The sequence below is a fragment of the Mixophyes fleayi genome, chromosome 9 (assembly GCF_038048845.1).
Source record: "Mixophyes fleayi isolate aMixFle1 chromosome 9, aMixFle1.hap1, whole genome shotgun sequence".
Classification (NCBI taxonomy): domain Eukaryota; kingdom Metazoa; phylum Chordata; class Amphibia; order Anura; family Limnodynastidae; genus Mixophyes; species Mixophyes fleayi.
Window position 1 is genome coordinate 25,037,653 of NC_134410.1, and position 18,932 is coordinate 25,056,584.

Below are 18,932 nucleotides of genomic sequence, written 5' to 3' on the forward strand. Positions count from 1 at the left end.
TTGAAGTGGCAGATAACAGACCAACTACTTTCACCCAGCCGCATAGCAAATTATCTTAATAATATTATATTACTATCTGTCAAGATACGTGAACCTCGTGGAAAAGGAGAGCGATGTGGTAGGCCAAAGTCTTTGGTATACACAACTAGTATATCTTATCTGTATATTATATATAGACAAAGTCACTGATACAGACACTGCAAACTCTGCACAATTAAATGAGGTAAATTTTATTGCAGCAGTTACAATATAAATCTGTTTCTTTCTTTCATACAAACATCTGACTTCCAACCCAGGTCTGTCATGGACGGACAAGCGATAAAAAGATGTAACAAAAGAAAAAATAAAAGATATGTAAATTCTCCACGCATAAACCCTTTCACTGCCAGAGCCCGGGCTACACCTGTAGCAGCTGGAGACACAACATGTAAGCCTTCTCTCTCTCATATTGCACTATGTACAACGTCCTTTCACTCCCACCTTCATCTGCACCTATCATTACTTCTTAAACTCTATTGTCCCCTGTTCACCCCGCTCATGTCTTTATTTATAACCCAGTTCTTATCTCTCCATCTTGTCCTCCGTTCAGCCTATTGCTCCCTCAATAAAGTTTTTTTCTGTACGTCCTGTAAAGCCTGCCCCGTCCTCCTTCACCTCGTTCCATCTCTGCATCTCATTTCCTTTCCTCTCCCCTGCATGACCCTCCCCCCTTCCCCCAATTATAGGAAATAAGAACAAGCAAAGGAACCTTCAATGCTTTACCTCCAGATCCCAACTCTGTAAATGTGCAATGTTTGAGTGAACATTCAGTAATTCTTAAAAGTCTGACCCAGTACAATAGCCTGCAAACGCCAGGTGCCACGGCTGGGCAATGTTCTGTTGGCACTTGGATGTCACCGATCTGTTCTAGATTCACATTTCAGGAAGTGGGTTGAGCAGGTGATCCCAATGCTGGCTTCGAATTTATATCGTCACATCCTTTACACAACAGCAGGAAAGATTCCCGCTCTTCTGTCCAGCACCGGATGTCCAGCCCTTGTCTTCGATACAGCAGAGACCCCCACAGAACGACCGCCAAGAGGTTTACTAACCCCCTCTGTCAAACAGCGCCAGGGGGCGGTACTGGAATATGGATTCCCTTCTGTCCACTGGCTGGAGGGGGAAACAGAGAGAGAGAGAGTTTTAGGCACCACACAAGTTTCCTAACTGATCTCCAAAACTAAACCCGTTTAGTGCTCAAAGAGCAGCCGTCGCCTACACTCATTCATACGAATGTGATCAATCAATCTACAGAAAGCCGGTGACATCACAGAGGAAATTCACAACCAATATTCATGTCGTATGGGATCCTAATGAATGGTTAGGCAGCATTCTTATGTATGAGATCAGTTTACAGAGTGTCCGTCTTCACTATGTGTAGGGGGGATAAGGTGCTTTTTAAGTCTGGAAAAGTCACCAGCTATCTAGTTCAGAATTAGTTGGTTGTTAGGAGTCATCACGTAGAACAGAGGCTGCAATAAGATTTATCGGACATTGTTATTATTCTCTAAGCGGAAAATACTGGGCCATATTATCCAAAAGTACCACCAAAAACCAGCATAAAATCCTACATAACTAGAAAAATGACATTTGAACAGATTTACCACCATTTCTGTGTCTGTAATACAGGTTGGTCAGAAATAAACTGAACGGTAAAATTATAGTTATATTAAGAAAAAAAAATCTATCTTGTTGCCTTTTAAAAGACAAAAGTGTGCACCAATAATATATTTTCATATGTTGAGGAACTATTCTAAAAAATATTTTGTTGCTCAATGCTCACTGGCTTATTTATCTGAAAGTCTGTTTCACATCACAAGTCATTAACTTGGGTTAATATATAAACTTCCCTGTTACTATTATTATTGTTGTTGATTTGTGAGGCGCCACAGTGCTCTGCAGCGCCGTACAGTAGGGAAAACAGTACATGCATAAAATAGTGACATACAAGGTAGACAAAATAAATGCAAACATGAAAACAAAGGGTATGAAGGACCCTGCTCATTATAGAGCTTACATTATAAAGGGAAGAGAGCACGTCTGAAACAAGAGGAGCAAATGTGGCTCCGAGTGGAGATTGGGACAGTGCATTAGTGTGAATAGTGTTAACGATGATAAGGTCACCTCTAAAAAAGAGATGGGTTTTCAAAAAGCGTCTAAAGATTTGAAGGCTGTAGGAAAGTCTGATTGAGCATGGTAGGGAATTCTATAAGTAAGGAGCAGCACGGGAGAAGTCTTGTAGTTGGGAGTGACAGGTGGTTATCAGAGATGAGACAAGGCGCAGGTCAGAGGTAGATCTAAGAGGGCGGGAGGGCAGGGCCGTCTCTTCCATTGGGCATGATGGGCAGGTGCCCGGGGGCCCTGCAGGCAAGGGGGGCCCGTCCGAATCCTAAAAAAAAATACTTACCTTGCGGTCACATCAGCGGTGATCGGGCTCCCTCCCTGGCCCCCTCTTCCGTGCTGTGCTCACAGTGAATGCTGTCACGCCCAGCATTCACTGCAACCACAGCACGGAAGAGGGCAGAAGAGACTCAGCGGCGCGGAAAAAAGAAAAGGATCGGACTTAAGGTAAGTTAAGGGGGCCCCTATATATATATATATATATAAATATATATGTAAAAAAAAGCGATTATATATATATAATACATATATATTTTTTTTACACACACACACACACTATATATATATATATATATATATATATATATATTATTTTTTTTTAATATTTTTTTTTAGGGGCCCGGTACACTGCATTGCCCGGGGCCCATAAAGTAGTTAAGGTGGCCCTGCGGGAGGGAGAGTATTTTGATATGAGATTTGAGAGGTATGCAGGGGTAGTGTTGTTTAGGGCTTTGTAGGTAAGGTTGAGTAATCTGAATTTGATTCAGGAGGACACATGGAGCCAGTGTAGGGATTTGCAAAGTGGTGCAGCAAATGTGGAGTGGTGAGAGAGGAAGATCAGCCTTGCAGCAGCATTTAGGATGATTGAAGTGTGGATATATGGGTGTCAGGAAAGCCAGATAACAGGAGGTTGCAATAGTCAAAATGGGAGATGATGAGAGAATGGATAAGAGGTTTGGTAGCATGTTGAGTAAGAAAAGGGCATATTCTGGCAATATTTTTAAGGTGGAGTCGACAGGACTGGGAGAGAGTCTGGATGTGAGGTATAAAGCAGAGGGTAGAGTCAAAGGTGACACCAAGTTAGCAGCACAATGTACTACAGAGGACTGTTTAAAGCTCAAATTTGTAGCGATATACAACATTTGTTAAAACAAATACAGAAAAGCAAAGTATGTGAATGTTGCTCTGTATGTATCAGAAGTAGAGATGGGCGGGTCCGGTTCTCCGAGAACCGAACCCACCCGAACTTTGGGTATCCGAGTACCGAGCTGAGCAGCTCGGTACTCTCCCGCCAATTCCGAATCCAAATCGAGGCCGAACGTCATTGTGACGTCGTCGGATCTCGGGACTCGGTTCTCGCGATACTTCAACTTTATAAATACACGCCTCCACAGCAATCCATCGCCATTTGACAGAGGGAGAGAGCAGGGTGTAGTCATAGGCTAATTAGAGCAGGGACAGAGAAAGAATACAATATTGTTCTTGCAATTGCTCTAACCAAAATCGCTAGTGCAGAGAGGAGGATAGAGGTTTATTATTTTTTCTTCATATTTGGCACTCCCCAGCGCTTTTGGGTTGTCCCCCATAATTGTGCATTAATATTTCTGGCTGTGAAAAGTCATATCTGTCAGCAGTATCTACTCAATAAATGTTAGCACTCCTCAGTGTTTTTGGGGTGTCCTCTCTAATTGTGCATTAATATTTCTGGCTGTCAAAAGTCATATCTGTCAGCAGTATCTACTCAATAATTTTAAGCACTCCTCAGTGTTTTTGGGGTGTCCTCTCTAATTGTGCATTAATATTTCTGGCTGTCAAAAGTCATATCTGTCAGCAGTATCTACTCAATAATTTTAAGCACTCCTCAGTGTTTTTGGGGTGTCCTCTCTAATTGTGCATTAATATTTCTGGCTGTCAAAAGTCATATCTGTCAGCAGTATCTACTCAATAAATGTTAGCACTCCTCAGTGTTTTTGGGGTGTCCTCTCTAATTGTGCATTAATATTTCTGGCTGTCAAAAGTCATATCTGTCAGCAGTATCTACTCAATAAATGTTAGCACTCCTCAGTGTTTTTGGGGTGTCCTCTCTAATTGTGCATTAATATTTCTGGCTGTCAAAAGTCATATCTGTCAGCAGTATCTACTCAATAAATTTTAGCACTCCTCAGTGTTTTTGGGGTGTCCTCTCTAATTGTGCATTAATATTTCTGGCTGTCAAAAGTCATATCTGTCAGCAGTATCTACTCAATAAATTTTAGCACTCCTCTGTGTTTTTGGGGTGTCCTCCCTAATTGTGCATTAATATTTCTGGCTGTCAAAAGTCATATCTGTCAGCAGTATCTACTCAATAAATGTTAGCACTCCTCAGTGTTTTTGGGGTGTCCTCTCTAATTGTGCATTAATATTTCTGGCTGTCAAAAGTCATATCTGTCAGCAGTATCTACTCAATAAATGTTAGCACTCCTCAGTGTTTTTGGGGTGTCCTCTCTAATTGTGCATTAATATTTCTGGCTGTCAAAAGTCATATCTGTCAGCAGTATCTACTCAATAAATTTTAGCACTCCTCAGTGTTTTTGGGGTGTCCTCTCTAATTGTGCATTAATATTTCTGGCTGTCAAAAGTCATATCTGTCAGCAGTATCTACTCAATAAATTTTAGCACTCCTCTGTGTTTTTGGGGTGTCCTCCCTAATTGTGCATTAATATTTCTGGCTGTCAAAAGTCATATCTGTCAGCAGTATCTACTCAATAAATGTTAGCACTCCTCAGTGTTTTTGGGGTGTCCTCTCTAATTGTGCATTAATATTTCTGGCTGTCAAAAGTCATATCTGTCAGCAGTATCTACTCAATAAATGTTAGCACTCCTCAGTGTTTTTGGGGTGTCCTCTCTAATTGTGCATTAATATTTCTGGCTGTCAAAAGTCATATCTGTCAGCAGTATCTACTCAATAAATTTTAGCACTCCTCAGTGTTTTTGGGGTGTCCTCCCTAATTGTGCATTAATATTTCTGGCTGTCAAAAGTCATATCTGTCAGCAGTATCTACGCAATGGATTCAAAGCAGTCCACATATGATCTAAATGAGCAACCAGGTTCTGTCACCAGTCCTGATGTTAGTGTTCCCAGTACGTCATCTGGCCAAGGCGATGTCAAACAACAGAGTGTTTTCAAATTAGTGCAAAAAACAAAAACCAAAAAAAAATTTACTGTATTGAAGCGAAAACGAAGTGTAACTGAGCAAAAGTTAAGTGACGATAAAAAAAAAATTGCAAGCATGCCATTCTACACACGCAGTGGCAAAGAGAGAATGAGGCCTTCACCTTTGGCTATTAGTGGCAGATCCCAAAAAGTTACCCAGCCTACAATTGGTGCACAACTACTGTTACGCGTCAAAGCTGAGCTGCAAGATACCAGTGAGGCATTACAGGAGAATATTTGCTCTGATTCACAAATGACAACAATCCCTGTGGAGAGTCCATCCAACAGTGGGATGTCTAATCGTGAGCATTCTGCTGATGTGTGCCTTAATAGCCCGAGTGTAGCCGGTGATACCCAAATTGAGGATGCCACTTTGGAATTAGAAGAGGATGAGGGGGAGATTTGTGTAGGCGACGAGGGCGCTAATGAGGATGTTGATGAGGATGAGGTTGTTTGTGTAAGTCCTGCACCAGTGGCAGCAGTTCTGGCACGTGACAAGAAAAAGGCCATTGTCATGCCTGGGCATAAAACAAAAAAATCCACTTCTTATGTGTGGAATTATTTCTACCCAAATCCAGACAACAATTGTATAGCCATTTGTAGTGTATGTGAAGCCACAGTCAGTCGAGGGAGGGACCTTAACCATCTTGGAACCTCGTCTATGTTACGCCATTTAACGAGAGTTCATGGCAAAGTGTTGGGAAAAGCTGAAAGTTCTTCCCAAAAGAATACAAGCACTCCCTCATCAGCTAAGACCCTCCGCTCACCGACATACCGACGGCCACAAAATACACCCACCACACCATCCTCATCAATATCCTCAGTAGCGCTCGGAGTTAGCCCGGCATCCCACTTAAGGCTGGATGACTCCGGCACTATTATTGATTCCTCTGAAGAAAGCGTTAGTCCTGCTGCTGCTGTTGCTGCTGCTGGGGGTGAATCGTCATCCCAGAGGCAGGTGAATAAAATGAGCAGTCCTACATTTCAGCAATTAACTGTGAAACAATCCTTTGCGAGGGGAAGCAAATATGACAGCAGTCACCCAGTCGCCAAGCGAATCACAGACGCCATGGCTGCAATGTTAGTGTTAGATCTGCGTCCAATCTCCACCATAAACGCAGCTGGTTTTTCACAGTTAATTGAGGTTTTGTGTCCGCGTTACAGAATTCCATCGCGACACCATTTCTCCCGTAAAGCTATTCCACAACTATACCAAAAAGTGTGTAAAAATGTAGAGATTGCGCTGAAAAATGCCATTCTGCCCACTGTTCACTTAACCACAGATATGTGGACAAGTGGAAGTGGCCAAACCAAAGACTATATGACTGTGACAGCCCACTGGGTTGGTCATTCACCTTCACCAGCAGGAACAGCAGCAGCATGTACACCACTACGTAACATTTGTCACAGGCAGGCCACTCTTTGTATCACCGGCTTCACTAACAGGCATACGGCTGACAATTTGTTACGCAAACTGAGAGATGTGATTGATGCATGGCTTATACCACTCGGACTCTCCCCAGGGTATGTCATTTCAGATAACGCCAACAATATAGTGCGAGCATTACAGCTGGGTGATTTCCAACATATTCCCTGTTTTGCTCACACCATCAACTTGGTGGTGCAGAGCTTCCTACGAAACAACCGTGAGGTGCAGGAGATGCTTTCGGTGGCCCGTAAAATTTCAGGCCATTTCAGGCATTCAGCCACAGCATGTAGGAGATTACAGCAGCTCCAAGAGCAGTTTAACTTGCCCTGCCACCAACTTAAGCAAGAGGTGGTAACTCGGTGGAATTCCACCCTGTACATGCTTCAGAGGATGGAGGAACAGCGCAAAGCCATCCAAGCATATTGCACAAGTCATGACATTGGGAAAGGAGGGGGGATGTATTTCACTCTTGCACAGTGGGGAATCCTTTCAGTGCTGTGCAAGGTGCTGAAACCATTTGAAGTTGTGACATGTGAGGTCAGTGCAGACTCTGCTAGTTTGAGCCAAGTCATTCCTTTAATTAGACTATTGGAAAAGCAGCTTGAGAAAATGAAGGAGGAGCTGAAAGCAAGCAATTCAGCAAAGTATGTTGGCCTTGTCGATCAAGTACTTAATTCGCTTCACAATGATCCTCGAGTTATTAAGATCTTGAACTCGGATCAGTACGTTTTGGCCACTGTGCTTGATCCAAGGTTTAAAACCTACATTGAGTCTTTACTTGTAAATGAGCGAGATGTGAACTTTTGCAAGGAGCTATTGCTCAGCAAGTTGGCCGCTGAACTGGGCCTCGGCTTGACGACGTGTCCTCCTTCACTTTCTCAAGCTGTTGCTCGTAAAAAATTAAATTTCCAAAAAAGAAGCAGGGAAGACACAGGGGGCAGACGAGAACAATTTAACATCTGGGCTGGTTTGAAGGATTTTTCAAAAAAAAGTGTCACTTTGCCCATAAGTCCATCCAATATGAGTATAAACATGCAAAGGATGGTGGAGGATTACTTTCAAGAGGTAGTTGATATGGAAATGTCAGACAGTCCCTTTCCTTACTGGGAAGAAAAGCAAGCTATTTGGAAACCCATGTACAAACTTGCTTTGCAATACCTAAGCTGCCCACCCTCCAGTGTGTACTCTGAACGAGTGTTCAGCACAGCAGGGAACTTAGTCAGTGATCGCCGTAGAAGGTTACTTCCCAAAAATGTGGAGAAAATGATGTTTATAAAAATGAACTACATCTTCCACGAGGAAGGCCTTCACCATCCAAGACATGCAAGCACTGACTGTTCTCTAATGGCGGATTCAAGCGGCGATGAATTGATAGTCTGTGATGATGACGATAACACTGATGAGGGTGAGGATGAAGCTGAAGATGATGCCGATAACATCTTTTTAAAACTTTCTATGTAAGTGTAGGGTGCAATCTACCCCCAAAGAGGAAAGGGACTTGTGGCATTTCCATATCACATACCATCTTGAAAGGCTGCTGTTAGGGCAATTTATCCTTAAGGGTAGGGTGTCATAGACAGAGTGACCCTAAACTGGCTTTGTCCATTTTTCATAATATTGTACAGTCTATAATGGCTGAATTTTTTAGTATTTTATACAAGTGGAGGGGGGCCTAGAGAGACAGAAACCAAACTGGCTTTCTCCATGTCAATTAATATTGTACAGTCTATAATGGCTGAATTTTTTAGTATTTTATACAAGTGGAGGGGGGCCTAGAGAGACAGAAACCAAACTGGCTTTCTCCATGTCAATTAATATTGTACAGTCTATAATGGCTGAATTTTTTAGTATTTTATACAAGTGGAGGGGGGCCTAGAGAGACAGAAACCAAACTGGCTTTCTCCATGTCAATTAATATTGTACAGTCTATAATGGCTGAATTTTTTAGTATTTTATACAAGTGGAGGGGGGCCTAGAGAGACAGAAACCAAACTGGCTTTCTCCATGTCAATTAATATTGTACAGTCTATAATGGCTGAATTTTTGGGTATTTTATACAAGTGGAGGGGGGCCTTGAGAGACAGAAACCAAACTGGCTTTCTCCATGTCAATTAATATTGTACAGTCTATAATGGCTGAATTTTTTGGTATTTTATACAAGTGGAGGGGGGCCTTGAGAGACAGAAACCAAACTGGCTTTTTCCATTTCTTTACATATTTAACTATAAGTGTAGGGTGTAATATACATTCAAAGACGATGGCTGCCTTGCCAATATGCATAGATGGAGAGGAAGACAATCTGTTTTGTGTGTAGAATAGGCCTACCAACGAAGAATTAAACTGTTTTTTGGGATGATTTATTACCTCAACAATTAGATTACTTGTCTCTAAAACAGTTGGAGCACTAAATTGGGTTAATTTAGGCCCAAAAACATGGATTTTCCCAAAAAATAGCAAAACAAAACCAAACAAAACCAAAACCAAAACCAAAACACGCAATGGAGGTTTTGCAAAACCAAAACCAAAACCAAAACACGACGGTAATCCAGATCCAAAACCGAATCCAAAACCAAAACACGGGGGTCAGTGACCATCTCTAATCAGAAGGGTTAATTAAACACAGATCACGCAGCACGTGAGTATGTGACAAGACTACAGTTTAGAGTTTAACCTTGAATTTTCTATACTAAATGTTCTGCCAAGTGTCAGTAAAATGGCTGAAGTAATCAACATCAGATTACCTTATTAATAATATATATAACTTTTTGCATTTTTCCCTTTAAATATTTATTTGTATTGGTTCTGCAAGCTAAAGTTTAATTGCGTACTGCTCATGTCAAACCTCCCTTGTAAAAGGCATGTATCCCCCCGCATTTGTTATTATTGGGGGAGCTCTTTAATGGCATGGGGTCTCCAGGTCAGAGAGCTCTCTGATGACTGAACTTTAAGTAAAGGAATCTCTGATCACTCAACATTCTAAAACAAGTCTCTGGTTATCAATTTTCGAAACTGTATATGACACAGTAGCCACCCACACTGAGAAAGATTAAAGCTATCTACAGGTCAGGTGGACCCAGCTAAAACACCTGTCATTATATTGATCTCTGGTAAACGCTATCTTATGTAGGAGGAGACATCAGAAATGCAGCTTGTACTATATTTGCTGCATCCTGCTCTTTAGCAAGTACAGAGGTCACACTAAGCACAGAAATGTAAGAGATGTATGTGCATCGCCACTGGTAGGTTAATAGATAAACAATTAATCTGCCTGATTAAATCATTATGGAGAGTACTTCCATTTACTGGAGTAACTCCAAATACGACTTCTGCTTTAAATCACCCGGTGTTATCTCAGAAATACTACTGCATTAATTTGACAGATCATTTGTGAGTACAGGTGTAGCCATAAAAACAATCAGTTTTGTTTATTAATATTTTTATATGGTTACACACACTAATAAAGGTCGGCTTTTCACAACATATCAAAACTGAAGCAACAGAGGGTTTCCAAAATGACAACAGGCAACGAGCAGAGGTATTATTTGAGGAACCAGGAAATATTCTAGGACATTTTCATTACCAAAAAAAAAAAATGTTTTTGAGTTTTGAGTGGAGTCAATCTAAGTTTTGAGGGTTTGATCAACTTTAAGTAAACCATCATAATTCACTCCTAAAAAAAACCATTCTTAAAAACTTTTCTTCATCCAACGTTTACCCCCCAAATCATATTAAAGTCTATTCTTTCTGTCGTCTAACCATCTATATGCATAGACCAGTCTCAAGGAGGTTCTGGGCTGAGTAGATGTACATTTATGTGTGGTCAGTGTGAGGTGGTGTGGTAGAGTCAGTAGCCCTATACCAGGTACAGGGCAATCAATGCCCGACATGGTTCCAGTGACCAGAAACTTTTATTTTCAATTTCTGGTCACCCAATAGCAGTAAAGTGCATTCAATATTATCAGTACATACAGCTCAAAGTGAATTGATACATTGGTTAAGAGAAATCCTGCAATGCCGAGTGAAAGGAGGTCTGCAGCTGCAAGGGAGTTCTGTATATGGTCCATTCTTATCGCCAGCACTGACAGATCCGGTGAAACCTGGATCTAACAGTGGCTGATAAGTCAGCTGTCCAGATACTAATAGACCTACTGAATCTATCAATACTGGCATGAGGGGAAACATGAGAGACTCCTCTGGATAGAAACAAAAAATGTAATCATGGAAGAATAATTAGATAATCCAGGCCTATCCAGATAAAAGAAAACCTATATAAATCTCACTTGGATACACATATTGCACAAACACAGGTAGAAAAAAAAATAGTCATGTTGTTTCATACATATTAAATCCATTTTTTAATGCTATATTGCCCTTGGTTTGAATCGGGCACAGTCATTCTGCGAGACATTAGAAGATGCTTTTCCTCACCTAGCTTGTATTTATCTTTGGCTTCTGATCGTTCCTTTGCATCAAAATACCAGACGGTGATGGCATAACTGTTGAGAGAATATCAGCATCAATATATGTCCTTAAACAGGCAGATAATATTTTATTACATCCAAATCCTCACACATTGCTTACTTAAATAAAATAATAGTAATCAGACCACTAACGTTAATAAATTCATTAACCAAATTTAAAAATGGATTGTAAGCCTGGAGGAGATTGTGGGGGTGATTTATTTGCTTGTCTTTCATGGGGTCAGGAAGGAGTTAGTTTTCCTGTACAGGAAAACTATATAGTGATGTTACATTGACAACTGGGGAGTTGTTTGTTTTGTATTCTTCTGGATCAACACAATTAGAATTAAAAGAATAATTGCACCTGATGAACTTTTATTATCGACATTACGTACAGTAACTCCATGACACAGGCCCATAGTACATATATAGATATAGTACAACGTAAACACTACTCAAACAGTGGTTAATAAGAGAGAAGAGATTCCGGCACTCACCGCATGGCATAAGCTGGTTTTACTTCATGAGGATTACGGCGATCGGACCAGAATATCAATAACCTGTCAAATAATGGCTCAATGTTGGCTACAACTGAACGGCCTTCTGGGAAGATTTGTAGGAGCCCCCCATGGACCTGAACGGAGGAGAGAGAGAAATATATATCAGCCAGTTATTGTTATTACGGGTTACTCATCAGCAGTACAACGTATCAGGTCGTATTTAATTTAAACAAGATTCAAATACTTAATGCTTAAAGAAAAAGAGATCAGTCAAGTATTGTAGACTACTTTTCTTTTTTAAATCAATTATTTTTATTCAAATTTTCAAACAATACAGATACAACATAACATAATTAACTAAACGAACAGTTCCAGTTCTTTTGAGTATATAACTCTGCACGGAAATAGATATAAATCATTAATCGCATCTGCAACACACAGTTCCAATAAATATCCAATGTAACAATTGGCCCACTCAGGTATAGCTTCTCCTCCCACCCCCACCGAGCACCATGGCCCCAAACCCTAGTATCCAGTTATCCAACAGAGACATATACAGCAAAAGTTGGTTTATATTATTTATAAAAAGGGGGAGAGAGGGCGGATGAGGAGGGGTACTCAAGGTGGATCAAAATCTGCCGCTAGTGATCTCACTGCAAATCTTGACTTCACCCAACAAGACCAAACTTTATAGTACTTAGGCAAATTGTTTCTGGACTGGTATTTGAACCGCTCATGACCCATAGCCTCATTTACCAAAGCCACCCAGGCAACAAAATTGGGCCCATCACTGGCCATCCACTTTTGGACTATAATAATCCTTAGCTAATACAAGGAGGTTGGTGACGTATCTGGTTGCGTTCCTACCCAATAGTAAATCCACTCCGATACCAAACACACAGGTCTTAGGAAATAGCAAAGGGATCCTGACTTCTGTATCCTGTATCCCCCTCCACCACCTCCATTATATATACCTGCACCTGTCTAAACCTGGTACAAGAGGTGGCCTCCATGGCACTGTCAAGAATGACTCTCCAGTTGTCATCATCTAAGGGACCTGAGTCCACCTCCCACCTCATCCGCAGCCTACCCAAGTCGTCAGGAGCAAGAAGGTGCTGGGGATCCAGGGTATGTCGGAGCTGCAGGCAAGTAAATAGGCAGTTTGGGAATGAAAATTCTGATTGCAGTTGCGCAGGATTTAAGAACACCATTGGAATACAGCTAACACATGGAGGTGACCCCTGCAGCACGCCACCGGGGAAATTGTCGCAATTTATACAACTCAGGATAGGCAGAATTAACCCAGATCGGAGTATCAGGGTCCATCCCAAATGTATCTTTTACTCCCTGAAGCGCATTCCATACCAATAAAGCCTGCCTAAGTAACGGTGGAACAATTCTTGAAACGAAGGAACCCAACAAGACCTGCACAGGTGGGCGCTCAAAACCTGTCCACCTGGCCAGATAACGGACACGGGTGGCCGGTGGGGAAACCCCCAACCATCCCTTTAGATTCGCCAATTGTGCGGCTAGATAGTAGGCCCGAAAGTCCGAAAAAGCAAGTCCCCTAGAGGCTCAGGAAAGGCACAGAGTAGCTAACCTGATTCTCACCCCCCCTTCCTCCCCCAGACCAGAGAGGACGGGAATTGGTTAATCTTGGAGAAGAGCCCTCTCTCGGAGATATACCGGAGAGTGGTGCAATGGGTACTGCAATTTTGGCTGGAGTACCATTTTTATTAGATTAACTCTCTACCCGACATGGACAGGGTGACGTGTGCCCCTGCCCAAGTCAAAGGAGGAGGTAACATGGCCATTAACACTAATTCTGGCCATCGGTGCCGAGTAAAGCAACCAAACCCAGAATAGCAAATTAGGGCCAATTCCCAATCTATAAATAACCGGACACAAACATTTCCATTACACAGAATCGAATGCCTTAGCAGCATCCAGGGACATTACCACTGCACCATCTCCATGGCCCCCCGGAATCTGCAAATGTGTAAACAGACGTTTCAGATGGTCGTAGACTTCCCAGACATAAATCCCGTCAGGTCTGGGTGGATCACCTGGGAGATGACTGTGTTCAGGCGCATAGCAAGGAATTTGGCAAGGATTTTTACATCAGTCGTAAGAAGGGAGATTGGTTGATAAGAATCTGGTAACATCGGATCCATACCCGTCTTTGGGATAAGAACTATCAGTGCCTTTAACATGGATGGTGGCAAAACAATCGTCTCCAAGAATTCATTATATTGAGCAGTTAATGTAGGAAAAGAGAAAGTACCAAATTCTTTGTACAGCTCCATAAGCCGGCCGTCTACACCCGGGGATTTGTTGTAGACTACTTTTTAGCTTTGTTGTTCCAGCATGTATTTACTAAGAAACTCTCTTTATATGATTATGGAGGTACATATATTGAACACATCTTCTCAGTACTATAAACTGCATAATAACTGCAGCCTGTAGTGCTCAGCAGTATGCCAATTAGAATTATATTGGTGCCGTAAAGTTACTTTGCACCCAGCAACAACACTTTTTCTTACTGTAGCAGTAATATTCTAAATTAATTAATCAAAGCATTCACAAGTGATCCTTGACCGGGTTCATATACCACATTACAGCTAACAGTTTTTCACAATTGCTGGTATTAGTATATCGCTCTGTGGGGGGTATTCAATTGTTAGCGTTAACGCTAACAAACGAGCGCTCAAAAAATCTTACCGTTAATACGGTAATTACTCACGGAATTTCAGCTCGCCGAGCTGAAATTCCGCGAGTAAACTACCGTATTAACGGTTTTCGCGTGCAATATTACCGTATAAACGGTAATATTTTTTGAGCGCTCGTTTTTCAGCGTTAACGCTGACAATTGAATACCCCCCTGTGTGTTTGACCCTGGACTGACAGGTCCGGTGAAATCTGGATCTAACAGCGGTGTTCCAATGTATTGGAATTACTGCCATCGCTGCTTTGTTTAAGTGCCTGAGCGCTGTGTGGTGAAAATATCTATTTACATAGAACTACGGCATTCTACACATTGCTCCTGATCACATCACCAATCCCAAACTTTTATAAAACTCTGCAACGGTGTCTTAGTGGTTAGCACTTCTGTCTCACAGCCCTGGGGTCATGAGTTCGATTCCCGACCATGGCCTTATCTGTGTGGAGTTTGTATGTTCTCCCCGTGTTTGCATGGGTATCCTCCGGGCGCTCCGATTTCCTCCCACATTCCAAAAACATACTAGTAGGTTAAATGGCTGCTATCAAATTGACCCTAGTCTATGTCTGTCTGTGTGTGTGTGTTTATGTTAGGGAATTTAGATTGTAAGCTCCTATGGGGCAGGGACTGATGCGAGCGAGTTCTCTGTACAGTGCTGCAGAATTAGTGGCGCTATATAAATAGCTGATGATAATGATGAACAGAATGAAACTGACCATTGCTTACCAAAAGAACCTGAAACTGTGCAGAGAGCTCACAACACCAATCTTGTTACAAAATAAAAAAACAACTTGCAAATAGGTGATTCACAACTACACCACAAAATGACATAAAATCAAGCACTAAACATTATCTGAGCAACCAGCACGTAATCACCATTCACTAGTAATACTTTATTATTCCACTTCCAGGCAGCTAAATGAATAAGTCATCATACAATAAGCCTTGTGCTTAAAATACATACTAATATCCTGAAGTAGCAGGATATATGCAGGTTATAATTACACATTACTAATGAGGATGTAGCATAATGAGCTGCCCTTGGGGAAAAAGTAAACACTTTTTTGTACCATAGTACTTTTTTATAATAAGGCTTAGTAATTACATTTAAATGGGATCCCTTTTGATTAAGGACAATTTATGAATGCATGACTACTTGGGATCCTGTGATTTTGTTAAATAAAATTTGTTATATGATTTTTGACATTTCTATTTTGGTCCTTCCACTAGTATGCTTTATTAACAAGTGTTCTAGTTACAAAGCACAATTAAATTATTTTTAGACTGATTGAGTTTGGAGTTGGTTATAGTTTTGGTGTCAGTCAGGAGTTTCTATTCCTCTGTCACATAAATACAATTATTTAGATAATTTGCGGCAGGCGGCATGATAGACAAGAAAATAGGCTATAGTACAAAAGCTGAATATGAATGCACATTAACTGCATACTTAATATCAACTTACGCCTGGTTTTGTGCATTGGAGGGGCTGCAAAAAGCTCCTGCTAATTGTTGTAGAGAGTGGACCAGGGCCTGATTAAGGGTACCCTAGGTTAATACGCTCTTAGTGTCCCCTCGCCTTCCATGCCAGTAGGCAAAACCAAACTTGTCCTTAATTTAAAATCCAGCTTCATTCACCCTTGCCAACGTTTATGTTCCCGTGTTTTAGAAACTTAGCTACATTTGGCTTTTTAAAAGGGTCCCTTCAGCTTTTACCAAGGGAATACATCAAGATTAAACCCTAACTACATTTTTCTTTTATGTTTTATTCTGGAGGACAACTATTCTCATAAATTTCAGTTTATACCTCTCCCTGTCACAATATTGCACAACCAAAAATGTTATGCCCCTCCACCCCCACCTTACAAAAAGCTTTGCGCCCTAATGTGCAGCCTAGTCAGTCTATTGGATTATCAGGCCCTGGAGTGGACAGGCAAATGCCAACACTGCATACAATTCTGCAATATTAATTACTATATAATTAATACGGAAATTGAACTGTCCATGGTGCGTTAGCAGGTGGTGGAGTAGTGAATGCATTGCTGAGCAGACCTACCTTTGTGTCCCAGTTCTGATTTAGGTAGTAAATGCAAGTTAAGCAGCGTCCATCTCTGTTTGGATTATCCACATGTCGTACATATCCCATCCCATTGCCAGGATAGCAAGCCACCATTGCCTGAAAAACAATAAAACATAATATCAGCAAACAATTCTCCATGCATAGATACAAAGGGGGGTATTCAATTGTTAGCGTTAACGGAAAAAAACGAGCGCTCAAAAAATCTTAGCGTTAATACGGTAATTACTCGCGGAATTTCAGCTCCCCGCTCAGGGAGCTGCGAGCTGAAATTCCGCGAGTAATTACCGTATTAACACTTTTCGCGCGCAATATTACCGTATAAACGGTAATATTTTTTGAGCGCTCATTTTTTTCCGTTAACGCTAACAATTGAATACCCCCAAAGTGTCATCGTTGGTGTATAAATATTGAGATATTGTTCCATATATTATATGATGTACAGGTTTAATAAACTACTCGAGATTTTTACCAATCTGGCCAAACATTGCACAGTTTGCAGTTCCAACCTAATAAAGCAAATCTGATTAGATTAATTTTGAGCTGGTAGGCTGGAAAAACAGGTTGGCCAATGCCCCCTATAGACATATGTGTGTTCAAATGAGTGATCATTGGCTTACCCTTAAGAAACCATGAACCACCAAATTCCACTGCTATCTGGATCAGTGCAGTACACTGGATCTGTACAATTTGTCTCTCTAGATGTTTCTCCAAATTGATCACAGGTTCAAGAGCATTGACCCAGTCCAACATAATGTGTGTTATTAGCATTGGAGAGATAAAACAGATGGAAACATATTCTGAACTTCAGGAACACAGTATGGCATGCAATGATGTTTAGACAAGCCATAGAAGGTGTTGCATGTTTATGACACCACTAAGAGGTGTACACAGTCTTGGAATATTAAGTTTCCATCTGCAGAAAATTACATCATGCAGAGTAATAAAGGACCCAATATGATGGTTGTCTGTACCACAAATGGTCATGTTTAACCATGACCGTGGATTGAGGATTTCCTCTAGAAACCTGACCAGATAAGAAAGCCAGGAATACATGACTTATCAGCCTACAGCATGTTCTTCCACTCCTTCCAGGTCCTGGTTATGTGCCCATTGCAGGCTGTTGGCAGTAGAATATTGAGATCAGTGGTGGACAAGTTTTGTTAAGTAGTATTAAGGAGCCAGTCTTAAGGATCTTTAAGAAGCAAGGATAGTGTACATCCATTGACATCAATATGAATGACTGCCACCAATTAGGCGCCAGCAGTAGATTCTAGGTGCACTGGCTACCTGGCTCTTGGGATTTTTCCAGCCCTGACTAAGATAATAATCAAACGATCTATTTCATAAACATCCTGTTACAGGAGTTGCTATCGGATGATGGGGCCACTAAACTAATTTAGTTGTTCTGCTTTTGGAGCATTTGACAGACTACAAACCCTCTCTGCTTGTTCTCCTGTATCCACGTCTACACGCTAAGCACTACTACACAATGAAATGGTTCCAATCTCTCCTAACTCTGGCCCCACTTGCGTCACCAGTTTTAGGAGCCCTCACAATATGCTGCAGATAAATCACCCGGCATCAGGGCCACAGCATTCCTGCTGGCCACTCTTAAAGGGGCAACGCCAGTGTGTAAAAGAATTAGCTATGCTTATGCAGCTAGTGATACTTTTATCTCATTCATTGGTTGAAAAATACATTATAAACTCACAGGTTCTTTGTGGAACAAATCTATTCGACAAAATCCTATCATTATAAATTACTTTGCATTATACTGGATAAAAAGAGTATAGGATAAAAAGAGTATAGGGATAACGGTAAGAGTTAAAGGCAATTCTTTAGATATCCATACACATGGGCAACAGAGTTTCTAAAAATATGTAGGAGTCCAGCACCTCTGGAGGTGCCCCAAGAACATAGATTAGAGAGGGTAAGTATAATCCAAACCAGTCAGTTAATAATATAGGGGTTAGAAAAAGCACACCAGAGGTTAACAGAGAAATGTGCGTCCCACACACAATATGCACTGCCGGTATATACAGTTTCCTGTAACCACAGGACCTACGCTGCAGCTAAAGATAAAGCAAACGTCAGAGGCAAGGATTTGAACCCGTGACCCGGTGGACTCATGAATAGGAGTAGATGCCTGCTGAGATATTAATCTAAACACACAACACAGAACTACAGGACATATTTATAGGGTTATAGCTGTATCTGTCTATCTGATATACACCAATACTAACATACATACTCTTACATATCTAACTAACTCTCACACAGCTGTCTCATACGCCATTATTCCATCCGCAAATACAGAGCCCCCAATTTTATATCTCACTATCTAATACACCCCTATTACAGAACCAATAGTAACATATTTTATAGGATCCCCTC

The 18,932-nt window shown here is 41.2% G+C and overlaps 1 protein-coding gene across 1 annotated transcript in view; it reads right to left on the minus strand.

Annotated features, from left to right (window-relative positions):
• Window positions 1-209: 209 nt before the first annotated feature.
• Window positions 210-18,932, minus strand: part of EGLN2 (egl-9 family hypoxia inducible factor 2) — a 30,174-nt gene continuing 11,451 nt past the window's right edge. The window contains exons 2-5 of the mRNA XM_075187019.1: window positions 16,515-16,634; window positions 11,740-11,876; window positions 11,211-11,278; window positions 210-1,152 (exon numbers count right to left, since the gene is read on the minus strand). Of these exons, the coding sequence (XP_075043120.1) occupies window positions 1,100-1,152; window positions 11,211-11,278; window positions 11,740-11,876; window positions 16,515-16,634 (378 nt within the window). The 3' untranslated portion in view covers window positions 210-1,099. The remainder of the gene's footprint in view (window positions 1,153-11,210; window positions 11,279-11,739; window positions 11,877-16,514; window positions 16,635-18,932) is intronic.